The sequence below is a fragment of the Scyliorhinus torazame genome, chromosome 7 (genome assembly GCF_047496885.1).
Source record: "Scyliorhinus torazame isolate Kashiwa2021f chromosome 7, sScyTor2.1, whole genome shotgun sequence".
Taxonomy (NCBI): Eukaryota; Metazoa; Chordata; class Chondrichthyes; order Carcharhiniformes; family Scyliorhinidae; genus Scyliorhinus; species Scyliorhinus torazame.
In genome coordinates this window covers 8,430,526-8,443,679 of record NC_092713.1, presented here as the reverse complement: position 1 = coordinate 8,443,679, position 13,154 = coordinate 8,430,526, and the positions used below count along the sequence as shown (strand labels likewise).

At 59.9% G+C, this 13,154-nt stretch overlaps 1 protein-coding gene across 1 annotated transcript in view; it reads left to right on the top strand.

The window, feature by feature from the left end:
- Positions 1-13,154, top strand: part of slc44a5b (solute carrier family 44 member 5b) — a 596,657-nt gene that overhangs the window by 564,462 nt on the left and 19,041 nt on the right. The window contains exon 18 of the mRNA XM_072512838.1: positions 7,682-7,770. Coding sequence (XP_072368939.1) covers positions 7,682-7,770 — 89 coding nt within the window. The remainder of the gene's footprint in view (positions 1-7,681; positions 7,771-13,154) is intronic.

Here is a 13,154-nt window from a genome sequence, read left to right as displayed (position 1 = left end):
TATCTCTCCCTCTCATGCTTTGGCTACTCTCCCCTGGTTCTTGGCTACCTGGCTATTCTTCTGCTTGTTCGTTGGCCACAAACAGGTCCCGGAACAATTGGGTGAATGGCTCCCACGTTCTGTGGAAGCCGTCGTCGGACCCTCGGATGCCGAATTTGATTTTCTCCATTTGGAGAGATTCCGAGAGGTCGGACAGGCAGTCTGCAGCTTTGGGTGGTGCTGCTGACCGCCAGCCAGTCTGCAGCTTTGGGTGGTGCTGACCGCCAGCCAGTCTGCAGCTTTGGGGTGGTGCTGCTGACCGCCAGCCAGTCTGCAGCTTTGGGTGGTGCTGACCTCCAGCCAGTCTGCAGCTTTGGGTGGTGCTGACCGCCAGCCAGTCTGCAGCTTTGGGTGGTGCTGACCTCCAGCCAGTCTGCAGCTTTGGGTGGTGCTGACCGCCAGCCAGTCTGCAGCTTTGGGTGGTGCTGCCCGCCAGCCAGTCCGCAGCTTTGGGTGGTGCTGCTGACCGCCAGCCAGTCTGCAGCTTTGGGTGGTGCTGACCGCCAGCCAGTCTGCAGCTTTGGGCGGTGCTGCTGACCGCCAGCCAGTCTGCAGCTTTGGGCGGTGCTGCTGACCGCCAGCCAGTCTGCAGCTTTGGGTGGTGCTGACCGCCAGCCAGTCTGCAGCTTTGGGTGGTGCTGACCGCCAGCCAGTCTGCAGCTTTGGGTGGTGCTGCTGACTGCCAGTCCGAACAGGATTCTACGGCGGGCGATCAGGGAGCAAAGGCAAGGGCGTCCGCCCTCCTCCCCAGGAATAGGTCTGGCTGGTCCGAAACCCCGAAGACCGCCACTTTCGGGCATGGCTCCACCCTCACCCCCCCACCACCTTGGACATTGCCTCGAAGAAGCCTGTCCAGTACCCTGCAAGTCTGGGGCAGGACCAGAACATGTGGGCGTGGTTGGCCGGGTCTCCTTGGCACCGTTCACATCTGTCCTCCACCTCCGGGAAGAACCTACTCATACGGGTCCTTGTTAAGTGGGTTCTATGTACCACTTTTAGCTGCGTCAGGCTGAGCCTTGCGCAGGTGGATGTGGAGTTGACCCTATGCAGTGCTTCGCTCCAGAGTCCCCACCCTATCTCGATCCCCAAGTCCTCCTCCCATTTCATTCTTGTTGCGTCCAGTACGGTGTCGGCCCCTTCTACCAGTCGGTCATGTCGCTGCAGTTTCCTCTCTCTAGTATGGGTTTGTTTTTTTGATCGGTTATGGGGAGGAGGGAGGGGCGTGCCTGCGGTGGTGGGGGGGGGGGGGGTCGTGCTGGTGGGGGGGGGGGTCGTGCCGGTTGGGGTCGTGCCGGTGGGGGGGTGGGGTCGTGCCGGTGGGGGGTGGGGTCGTGCCGGGTGGGGTCGTGCCGGGTGGGGGGTGGGGTCGTGCCGGTGGGGGTGGGGGGTCGTGCCGGTGGGGGGTGGGGGGTCGTGCCGGTGGGGGGTCGTGCCGGTGGGGGGCAGGGTCGTGCCGGTGGGGGAGTCGTGCCGGTGGGGGTGGGGGGGTCGTGCCGGTGGGGGTTGGGGTCGTGCCGGTGGGGGGGTCGTGCCGGTGGGGGTGGGGGGTCGTGCCGGGTGGGGGGGTCGTGCCGGTGGGGGGCAGGGTCGTGCCGGTGGGGGAGTCGTGCCGGTGGGGGTGGGGGGGTCGTGCCGGTGGGGGTGGGGGTTGGGGTCGTGCCGGTAGGAGGGTCGTGCCGGTGGGGGGGTCGTGCCGGTGGGGGTGGGGGGTCGTGCCGGGTGGGGGTGGGGGGTCGTGCCGGTGGGGGGTGGGGTCGTGCCGGTGGGGGGGGTGGGGGTCGTGCCGGTGGGGGGTGGGGTCGTGCCGGTGGGGGGCAGGGTCGTGCCGGTGGGGGAGTCGTGCCGGTGGGGGGTGGGGGAGTCGTGCCGGTGGGGGGTGGGGTCGTGCCGGTAGGAGGGTCGTGCCGGTGGGGGGGTGGGAGTCGTGCCTGTGGTTTTGGGGGGGGGGGGGGCTGACATGGGTGTGGTTGGTGTGGCGCTGTTGGTTAAGGAGGGATGGCAGCGGATATTGTCGGGCGGGGTCTGGAAAGGTGCGAGACGCGGACCGGGGGGGAGCTGGCTGAAGAAGGGTTACGGCTGATCGGCAGGGGAGGGGGGTGAGGGACCCCCTCCGACCACGCTGGTGACGTGGAACGTGCGGGGGTTGAAGGGGGCCCGTTCAATCGGTCACGTGTTTTCACACACTTGAGGAGACGCACCTGGAGCTGGGAGGTCAGACGATGCTGATTCGGTGCGATGGGTGGGGCAAGTTTTCCACTCGGGGTTGGACATGAAGACCAAGGGGGGGTGGGTGCTGCTCAACAAGAAAATGGCCTTCGAGGTTGGCAGCATTGCAGCCGATCCTGGGGGGAGATGCATGATGGTTAGTGGGAAGCTGGAGGTGACACCTGTTGTCCTGGTGAATATCTATGTCCCAAATTGGGGCAACGTGGGACTTTATAAGGCAGGTGTTGGGGAAGATCCTGGGTCTGATCACGCACCAGCTGATAGTGGGGGGGGGCGGTTTAACACGGTTTTGGATCCGAGGATGACCCAGTCGTGTCCCAGGTCATTGAAGGTATCGGCGGTGGGGGAGGGAGCTGAGGGGGGTTCATGGACTGGGGGGGGTCATGGGGGTTTGGGAGGCTGATGGCGAAGGTTCTTGTGCTTCTGCCAGGGGCACTGGCTGTAATCCCAGATTGGTTTTTAGTGGTGGACAGGGCGCTGATGGCAGGGGTCGCCGATTTGGAGAATTCGGCGATCGTGATCTCAGGCCACGGCCGCACTGGGTGGATTTGTGGGTGGTTCGGGGGGGGGGGGGGGGGGGGGCACAGCGGCCACAGTGGAGGTTGGATGTGGGGTTGCTGGCGGATAAGGGGGGGTGGCAAGAGGGTGCAGCGGCCACCTGAGGTTATGTGGAGTGGAATCATAGATTATCATAGAATTTACAGTGCAGAAGGAGGCCATTCGGGCCCATCAAGTCTGCACCGGCTCTTGGAAAGAGCACCCTACCCAAGGTCAACACTGCCACCCTATCCCCATAACCCAGTAACCCCACCCAACACTAAGGGCAATTTTGGACACTAAGGGCAATTTATCATGGCCAATCCACCTAACCTGCACATCTTTGGACTGTGGGAGGAAACCGGAGCACCCGGAGGAAACCCACGCACACACGGGGAGGATGTGCAGACCTCCGCACAGACAATGACCCAAGCTGGAATCGAACCTGGGACCCTGGCGCTGTGAAGCAATTGTGCTATCCACAATGCTACCGTGCTGCTCTTAATGGCATGGGGGAGGTCCCGGCCTCCACGCTGTGGGAGGCACAGAAGCTGGTAGCCCCGGGCAAATATATCTCGACTCGGGCGCATAGGGAGAGGGGGGAATGAGAGGAGAGAGCGAGGCTTGTGGATGCGATTTTGAGGGTGGATTGGAGGTATTCGGTTATGCCGGAAGAGGGGCTACTAATGGAGAGGCAGAGGCTCCAGATGGAGTTTGGGTTGGTGTCCGTGGGGAAGGCGGTAGGGTAATTGTGGAGGGCCAGTAACCACAGGGATCGGGGCTGGGACCCCAGCTATTCACAATATATATCAATGATTTAGATGAGGGAACAAAATGTAACATCTCAAAGTTTGCAGATGATACCAAGTTGGGTGGGGAGGGTGAACTGTGACGAGGATGCAGGGATCCTACAGCAAGATCTGGACAGGTTGGGCGAGTGGGCAAACCAATGGCGGATGCAGTATAATTTAGATAAGTGGAGGTTATTCACTCTGGAAGCAAAAAACAGGAAGGCAGATCACTACCTGAATGGTTGTAAATTGGGAGAGGGGAGTGTGCAGGCGGACCTGGGTGTCCCTTGTGCACCAGTCGCTGAAGGTAAAGCATGCAGGTGCAGCAGGCGGTAAAGAAGGCTAATGGTACGTTGGCCTTCATTGCGAGAGGTTTCGAGTACAGAAGCAGGGATGTGTTGCTGCAATTGTACAGGGCCTTGGTGAGGCCACACCTGGAGTATTGTGGGCAGTTTTGGTCTCCTTCTCTGAGGAAGGATGTTCTTGCTTTCGAGGGAGCGCAGCGAAGGTTTACCAGACTGATTCCAGGGATGGCGGGACTGTCTTATGAGGAGAGATTGACTCGGTTGGGATTGTTCTCGCTGGAGTTCAGAAGAATGAGGGAGGATCTCATAGAGACTTATAAAATTCTAACAGGACTAGACAGGGTAGATACAGGGAAGATGTTACCGATGGTGGGTGTGTCCAGAACCAGGGGTGGGATTCTCCGACCCCCCCCGCCGGGTCGGAGAATCGCCGGGGGCTGGCGTGAATCCCGCCCCCCGCCGGTTGCCGAATTCTCCGGCACCGGATATTCGGCAGGGGTGGGAATCGCGCCGCGCCGGTTGCCCCCCCCCCCCCGGACGATTCTCCGCCCGCGATGGGCTGAAGTCCCCGCTGCTGGAATGCCTGTCCCGCCGACGTGGATTAAACCACCTCTCTTACCGGCGGGACAAGGCGGCGCGGGGCGGGCTCCGGGGTCCTGGGGGGGGGCGCGGGGCAATCTGGCCCCGGGGGGGGGGGGTGCCCCCCACGGTGGCCTGGCCCGCGATCGGGGCCCACCGATCCGCGGGCGGGGCCTGTGCCGTGGGGGCACTCTTTTCCTTCCGCCTTCGGCACGGTCTCCACCATGGCGGAGGCGGAAGAGACCCCCTCCACTGCGCATGCGCGGGGATGCCGTGAGCGCCGCTGACGCTCCCGCGCATGCGCCGCCCCGGCAAAGTCATTTCCCGCGCCAGCTGGCGGGGCACCAAAGGCCTTTCCCGCCAGCTGGCGGGGGCGGAAATCAGTCCGGCGCCGGCCTAGCCCCTCAAGGTCAGGGCTCGGCCCCTCAAGATGCGGAGAATTCCGCACCTTTGGGGCGGCGCGATGCCGGACTGATTCGCGCCGTTTTTGGCGCCGGTCCGGCGGACATCGCGCCGATTGCGGAGAATTTTCACCTCGGGTCACAGTCTGAGGATTCAGGGTAAACCATTCGGACAGAGATAAGGAGACATTTCTTCACAGAGAGTGGTGAGCCTGTGGAATTCATTACCACAGGAAGTAGTTGATGCTAAAACACTGAATATATTCAAGAGGCGACTGGATATAGCACTTGGGGAGAATGGGATCAAAGGCTATGGGGAGAAAGCAGGATTAGGCTATTGAGTTGGATGATCAGCCATGATGGTGATGAATGGCGGAGCAGGCTCGAAGGGCCAAAAGGCCTCCTGCTCCTATCTTCTGTCTATGTAACAAGGCCAGCAGCACGGTTCAATTCCCGTACCGGCCTCCCCGAACAGGCGCCGGAATGTGGCGACTAGGGGCTTTTCACAGCCTACTTGTGACAATAAGCGATTTTCATTTCATTTCAAGTAGGTTTACATTAACACTGCAATGAAGTTACTGTGAAAAGCCCCTAGTCGCCACATTCCGGCGCCTGTTCGGGTACACTGAGGGAGAATTCAGAATGTCCAATTCACCCAACAGCACGTCTTCCGGGACTTGTGGGAGGAAACCCGGAGCACCCGGAGGAAACCCACGCAGACACGGGGAGAACGTGCAGACTCCGCACAGACAGTGACCCAAGCCAGGAATCGAACCTGGGACCTGGAACTGTGAAGCAACTGTGCTAACCACTGTGCTACTGTGTTTGTAGGGGACAGGTTTTGCAGCTCTGGGACAAGCTGGAGGAAAGGTCTGAGTTGACCAAAGGGGAATGGCTTCAGGTACCCGCAGGTTCGGGACATTGTGAGGAGAGAGCTGCCGTCATTCCCAGGGCTGCCGCCTCCGGTGTTGCAGGATCAGCTGTTGGTTCGAGGATCACATTGGGGGGGGGAGAGTGTCGGACATTTATGTAGAGTTGATGGAGAGGGAGGGCGCTCCCGTGGTGGAGATCAGGCACAAATGGGAGGAGGAAGTAGGGTGGGGAAGTGAGGGTGGGGACGTGGAAGGAGGCCCTGCGCAGGGTGTCAGGTTAAGCCTCAATCCAGTTTAAGGCAGTGCACAGGGCCCACATTACAGTGGCGAGGATAAGTCGGTTCTTTGCAGGGGTGGAGGATAGTGTGGGGGGGGGGGGGGAAGGGGGGGGGACGGGACGGGGATCACATCCACATGTTCTCTGGCCGTATCCAGAGCTGAGGGGGCTCTGGTGAGGATTTCTCGGACGTCATGTCCGAGATTCTGGGTGTGGGGGTGGCCCCGAGTCAGGAGGGTGGCGATATTCGGTGTGTGGGAAGATCTGGCAGGTCAGGTGGGGAGAGAGGCCGATGTTTTGGCCTTTGCGTCCCGGATGGCCCGGAGACGGTTCTTGTTGAGCTGACGGGACTCGGAGCCCCCGAAGCTGGGGGGGGGGGGTGCGGGTGGGGTGGGGGGAGGGGCTCACCCCGGAGGCGGGGGGGGGGGAAGGGGCTCACCCGGAGGCCGGGGGGAGGAGGGGGGTGCGGGGAGGGGCTCACCCGGAGGCCGGGGGAGGAGGGGGGGGTGCGGGGAGGGGCTCACCCGGAGGCGGAAACTGTTTACAGATTCTTCAAGGGGAATGAAGGTGTCAGCGAGGGGCGGGGGTAGGAGTCTGTTTTCAATGTTTGGGGGGTGGGGCATAAGGGGGGAATCTGAAGGGGGAGGGGAGCGTTGTGGGTTTGATATCGGGGTGGATGTGGGCCGGTGTTCTCTGTTCCTGTGGGAGTTTGTGTTTTCTGATATTTCTATGCACATATGCACAATGCCTTTAATAAAAAGTATTTTTTTAAGAAAGTGTTCGTTTGTTAGAATCTTACAAGACAAGGGAACTCACCCAGCCCAGAGTCTCCCAGGCCCAGCTCCATCCCCATATTTACTTTTTAAAATTAATTTGACGGGATGTGGGTGTCGCTGGTTAGGCCCAGCATTTAATGCCCATCCCTAGTTGCCCTTCAGAAGGTGGGGGTCAGTTACCTTCATGATCCACTGCAGTCCCTGAGGTGTAGGTACACCCAGTGTGCTGTTAGGGAGGGAGTTGCAGGATGTTGCCCCAGCGACAGTGAAGGAACGGCGATATATTTCCCAGTCGGGGTGGTGAGTGACTTGGAGGGGAACCTCCAGGTGGTGGGGTTCCAGGTATCTGCTGCTCTTGTCCTTCTAGATGGTAGTGGTCGTGGGTTTGGAAGGTGCTGCCTAAGGAACCTTGGTGAGTTACTGCAGTGCATCTTGTAGATGGCACATTCTATCTAAACCCTACATAATTATTCAAATAATTAACATTTTAATCTCCCCAGCCCTACAATCCTCCGAAAATCTTTGTGCTATTCCAATTCTGTCTTCTTGCTTGGACCCCGATTTTAACCGCTCCACCATTGCCAGCCGTGCCTTCAGCTGACTGGGCCCCAAGCCCTGGGATTCCCTCCCCAATCCCTTCCCGCTCTGTGAAAACTCTCCTTAAAACCCCTCTCTTCGACCGAGCCTTCTGTCACCAGTCTGAATCGCTCCTTCTGTCACGAGGTGTCAGATTTGATTCATGTGAGGTCGCCTGAGATGTTTGCACTGTGTTAAGGGGGCTATATCAATGCAGGCTGTTGTTGCAGTATATCTTTCTGTCAGATATTTCTCTCCTTTGTAACACGTTGAATTAATTTTGCTTCTTGTTTTCTATTTAGGAGTCCTGGCCTTTTTCTTCTTCACTCGCAGAATATCGATCATCGCTGGTGAAGCCCCATCACTGAATTATTACTGGGTCCCTCTCGTGGTAAGAAAATCCCTTCAGCCTGGCTCTGCACTTCACTCCACACTGGAAACACTGAAAAAGAAAATTCAACTAGCCAGAGCTGGGAGCACACAGCTGGAGCAGGTCCACAAGCTCTTTGCCAATGACAACTTGTCACTGTTGTAATGCAGGAAGCACAGCAGCCAATTTACACACAGCAAAATCCCAGAAATACCAATCTCAGAGGGTCAGGACTGAGGGAGTGTTGCACTGTCAGAGGGTCAGTACTGAGGGAGTGCCGCACTGTCAGAGGGTCAGTACTGAGGGAGAGCTGCACTGTCAGAGGGTCAGTACTGAGGGAGTGCTGCACTGTCAGAGGGTCAGTACTGAGGGAGTGCTGCACTGTCAGAGGGTCAGTACTGAGGGAGTGCTGCACTGTCAGAGGGTCAGTACTGATGGAGTGCCGCACTGTCAGAGGGTCAGTACTGAGGGAGTGCCGCACTGTCAAAGGGTCAGTACTGAGGGAGTGCTGCACTGTCAGAGGGTCAGTACTGAGGGAGTGCTGCACTGTCAGAGGGTCAGTACTGAGGGAGTGCCGCACTGTCAGAGGGTCAGTACTGAGGGAGTGCTGCAATCAGTACTGAGGGAGTGCTGCACTGTCAGAGGGTCAGTACTGAGGGAGTGCCCCACTGTCAGAGGGTCGGTACTGAGGGAGTGCCGCACTGTCAGAGGGTCAGTACTGAGGGAGTGCCCCACTGTCAGAGGGTCGGTACTGAGGGAGTGCCGCACTGTCAGAGGGTCGGTACTGAGGGAGTGCCCCACTGTCAGAGGGTCGGTACTGAGGGAGTGCCGCACTGTCAGAGGGCCAGTACTGAGGGAGTGCCGCACTGTCAGAGGGTCAGTACTGAGGGAGTGCTGCACTGTCAGAGGGTCAGTACTGAGGGAGTGCTGCACTGTCAGACGGTCAGTACTGAGGGAGTGCTGCACTGTCAGAGGGTAAGTGCTGAGGGAGTGCTGCACTGTCAGACGGTCAGTACTGAGGGAGTGCTGCACTGTCAGAGAGTCAGTACTGAGGGAGCACCGCACTGTCAGAGGGTCAGTACTGAGGGAGTGCTGCACTGTCAGAGGGTCAGTACTGAGGGAGTGCTGCACTGTCAGAGGGTCAGTACTGAGGGAGTGCCCCACTGTCAGAGGGTCGGTACTGAGGGAGTGCCGCACTGTCAGAGGGTCAGTACTGAGGGAGTGCCCCACTGTCAGAGGGTCGGTACTGAGGGAGTGCCGCACTGTCAGAGGGTCAGTACTGAGGGAGTGCCGCACTGTCAGAGGCCCAGTACTGAGGGAGTGCCGCACTGTCAGAGGGTCAGTACTGAGGGAGTGCTGCACTGTCAGAGGGTCAGTACTGAGGGAGTGCTGCACTGTCAGATGGTCAGTACTGAGGGAGTGCTGCACTGTCAGAGGGTCAGTACTGAGGGAGTGCTGCACTGTCAGACGGTCAGTACTGAGGGAGTGCCGCACTGTCAGAGGGTCAGTACTGAGGGAGTGCCGCACTGTCAGACGGTCAGTACTGAGGGAGTGCTGCACTGTCAGACGGTCAGTACTGAGGGACTGCTGCACTGTCAGAGGGTCAGTACTGAGGGAGTGCCGCACTGTCAGAGGGTCAGTACTGAGGGAGTGCCGCACTGTCAGAGGGTCGGTACTGAGGGAGTGCCCCACTGTCAGAGGTCCTGTACTGAGGGAGTGCCGCACTGTCAGAGGGTCAGTACTGAGGGAGTGACGCACTGTCAGAGGGTCGGTACTGAGGGAGTGCCCCACTGTCAGAGGGTCAGTACTGAGGGAGTGCTGCACTGTCAGAGGGTCGGTATTGAGGGAGTGCCCCACTGTCAGAGGGTCAGTACTGAGGGAGTGCAGCACTGTCAGAGGGTCAGTACTGAGGGAGTGCCGCACTGTCAGAGGGTCAGTACTGAGGGAGTGCTGCACTGTCAGAGGGTCAGTACTGAGGGAGTGCCGCACTGTCAGAGGGTCAGTACTGAGGGAGTGCCGCACTGTCAGAGGGTCAGTACTGAGGGAGTGCTGCACTGTCAGAGGGTCAGTACTGAGGGAGTGCTGCACTGTCAGAGGGTCAGTACTGAGGGAGTGCCGCACTGTCAGAGGGTCAGTACTGAGGGAGTGCTGCACTGTCAGAGGGTCAGTACTGAGGGAGTGCTGCACTGTCAGAGGGTCTGTACTGAGGGAGTGCTGCACTGTCAGAGGGTCAGTACTGAGGGAGTGCTGCACTGTCAGAGGGTCAGTACTGAGGGAGTGCCCCACTGTCAGAGGGTCGGTACTGAGGGAGTGTCCCACTGTCAGAGGGTCGGTACTGAGGGAGTGCCGCACTGTCAGAGGGTCAGTACTGAGGGAGTGCCGCACTGTCAGAGGGCCAGTACTGAGGGAGTGCCGCACTGTCAGAGGGTCAGTACTGAGGGAGTGCTGCACTGTCAGAGGGTCAGTACTGAGGGAGTGCTGCACTGTCAGAGGGTCGGTACTGAGGGAGTGCCCCACTGTCAGAGGGTCAGTACTGAGGGAGTGCAGCACTGTCAGAGGGTCAGTACTGAGGGAGTGCCGCACTGTCAGAGGGTCAGTACTGAGGGAGTGCTGCACTGTCAGAGGGTCAGTACTGAGGGAGTGCTGCACTGTCAGACGGTCAGTACTGAGGGAGTGCTGCACTTTCAGAGGGTCAGTACTGAGGGAGTGCTGCACTGTCAGATGGTCAGTACTGAGGGAGTGCTGCACTGTCAGAGAGTCAGTACTGAGGGAGCACCGCACTGTCAGAGGGTCAGTACTGAGGGAGTGCTGCACTGTCAGAGGGTCAGTACTGAGGGAATGCTGCACTGTCAGAGGGTCAGTACTGAGGGAGTGCCGCACTGTCAGTGGGTCAGTACTGAGGGAGTGTGCACTGTCAGAGGGTCAGTACTGAGGGAGTGCTGCACTGTCAGAGGGTCAGTACTGAGGGAGTGCCGCACTGTCAGAGGGTCAGTACTGAGGGAGTGCTGCACTGTCAGAGGGTCAGTACTGAGGGAGTGCCGTACTGTCAGAGGGTCAGTACTGAGGGAGTGCCGCACTGTCAGAGGGTCGGTACTGAGGGAGTGCCGCACTGTCAGAGGGTCAGTACTGAGGGAGTGCCGCACTGTCAGAGGGTCAGTACTGAGGGAGTGCCGCACTGTCAGAGGGTCAGTACTGAGGGAGTGCTGCATTGTCAGAGGGTCAGTACTGAGGGAGTGCTGCACTGTCAGAGGGTCAGTACTGAGGGAATGCTGCACTGTCAGAGGGTCAGTACTGAGGGAGTGCTGCACTGTCAGATGGTCAGTACTGAGGGACTGCTGCACTGTCAGAGGGTCAGTACTGAGGGAGTGCTGCACTGTCAGAGGGTCAGTACTGAGGGAGTGCTGCACTGTCAGAGGGTCAGTACTGAGGGAGTGCTGCACTGTCAGAGGGTCAGTACTGAGGGAGTGCTGCACTGTCAGAGGGTCAGTACTGGGGGAGTGCCGCACTGTCAGAGGGTCAGCACTGAGGGAGTGCTGCACTGTCAGAGGGTCAGGACTGTGGGAGTGCCGCACTGTCAGAGGGACAGAACTGAGGGAGTGCTGCACTGTCAGAGGGTCAGTACTGAGGGAGTGCCGCACTGTCAGAGGGTCAGTACTGAGGGAGTCCCGCACTGTCAGAGGGTCAGTACTGAGGTAGTGCCGCACTGTCAGAGGGTCAGTACTGAGGGAGTGCCGCACTGTCAGAGGGTCAGCACTGAGGGAGTGCTGCATTGTCAGAGGGTCAGTACTGAGGGAGTGCTGCACTGTCAGAGGGTCAGTACTGAGGGAATGCTGCACTGTCAGAGGGTCAGTACTGAGGGAGTGCTGCACTGTCAGAGGGTCAGTACTGAGGGACTGCTGCACTGTCAGAGGGTCAGTTCTGAGGGAGTGCTGCACTATCAGAGGGTCAGTACTGAGGGAGTGCTGCACTGTCAGAGGGTCAGTACTGAGGGAGTGCTGCACTGTCAGAGGGTCAGTACTGAGGGAGTGCTGCACTGTCAGAGGGTCAGTACTGGGGGAGTGCCGCACTGTCAGAGGGTCAGCACTGAGGGAGTGCTGCACTGTCAGAGGGTCAGGACTGTGGGAGTGCCGCACTGTCAGAGGGACAGAACTGAGGGAGTGCTGCACTGTCAGAGGGTCAGTACTGAGGGAGTGCTGCACTGTCAGAGGGTCAGTACTGAGGGAGTGCTGCACTGTCAGTGGGTCAGTACTGAGGGAGTGCTGCACTGTCAGAGGGTCAGTACTGGGGGAGTGCCGCACTGTCAGAGGGTCAGCACTGAGGGAGTGCTGCACTGTCAGAGGGTCAGGACTGTGGGAGTGCCGCACTGTCAGAGGGTCAGCACTGAGGGAGTGCTGCACTGTCAGAGGGTCAGGACTGAGGGAGTGCCGCACTGTCAGAGGGTCAGTACTGAGGGAGTGCCACACTGGCAGAGGGTCAGTACTGAGGGAGTGCTGCACTGTCAGAGGGTCAGTACTGAGGGAGTGCCGCACTGTCAGAGGGTCAGTACTGAGGGAGTGCCGCACTGTCAGAGGGTCAGTACTGAGGGAGTGCCGCACTGTCAGAGGGTCAGTACTGAGGGAGTGCTATCTCACCCTGCCCCTGGGGCAGGCCTGCTAAGTGGGTGAAGCCCTGACGTCCTGACCGACCTGGGGCGAAATTCTCCCCAAACGGCGCGATGTCCGCCGACTGGCGCCCAAACGGCGCCAATCAGACGGGCATCGCGCCGCCCCAGAGGTGCAGAATGCTCCGCATCTTTGGGGGCCGAGCCCCAACATTGAGGGGCTAGGTCGGCACCGGAGGGATTTCCGCCCCGCCAGCTGGCGGAAACGGCCTTTGTTGCCCCGCCAGCTGGCGCGGAAATGACATCTCCGGGCGGCGCATGCGCGGGGAGCGTCAGCGGCTGCTGACAGTTTCCCACACATGCGCAGTGGAGGGAGTCGCTTCCACCTCCGCCATGGTGGAGACAGTGGCGGAGGCGGAAGGGAAAGAGTGCCCCCACGGCACAGGCCCGCCCGCGGATCGGTGGGCCCTGATCGCGGGCCAGGCCACCGTCGGGGCACCCCCCGGGGTCAGATCGCCCCGCGCCCCTCCCAGGACCCCGGAGCCCGCCCGCGCCGCCTTGTCCCGCTGGTAAATAGGTACTTTAATTTACGCCGGCGGGACAGGCAATTTATTGGCGGGACTTCGGCCCATTCGGGCCGGAGAATCGAGCGGGGGGGCCCACCAACCGGCGCGGCCCGATTCCCGCCCCCACCAAATATCCGGTACCGGAGACTTCGGCAACCGGCGGGGGCGGGATTCACGGCAGCCCCCGGCGATTCTCCAACCAGGCTGGGGTCGGAGAATGACGCCCCTGGTCCCTGGTT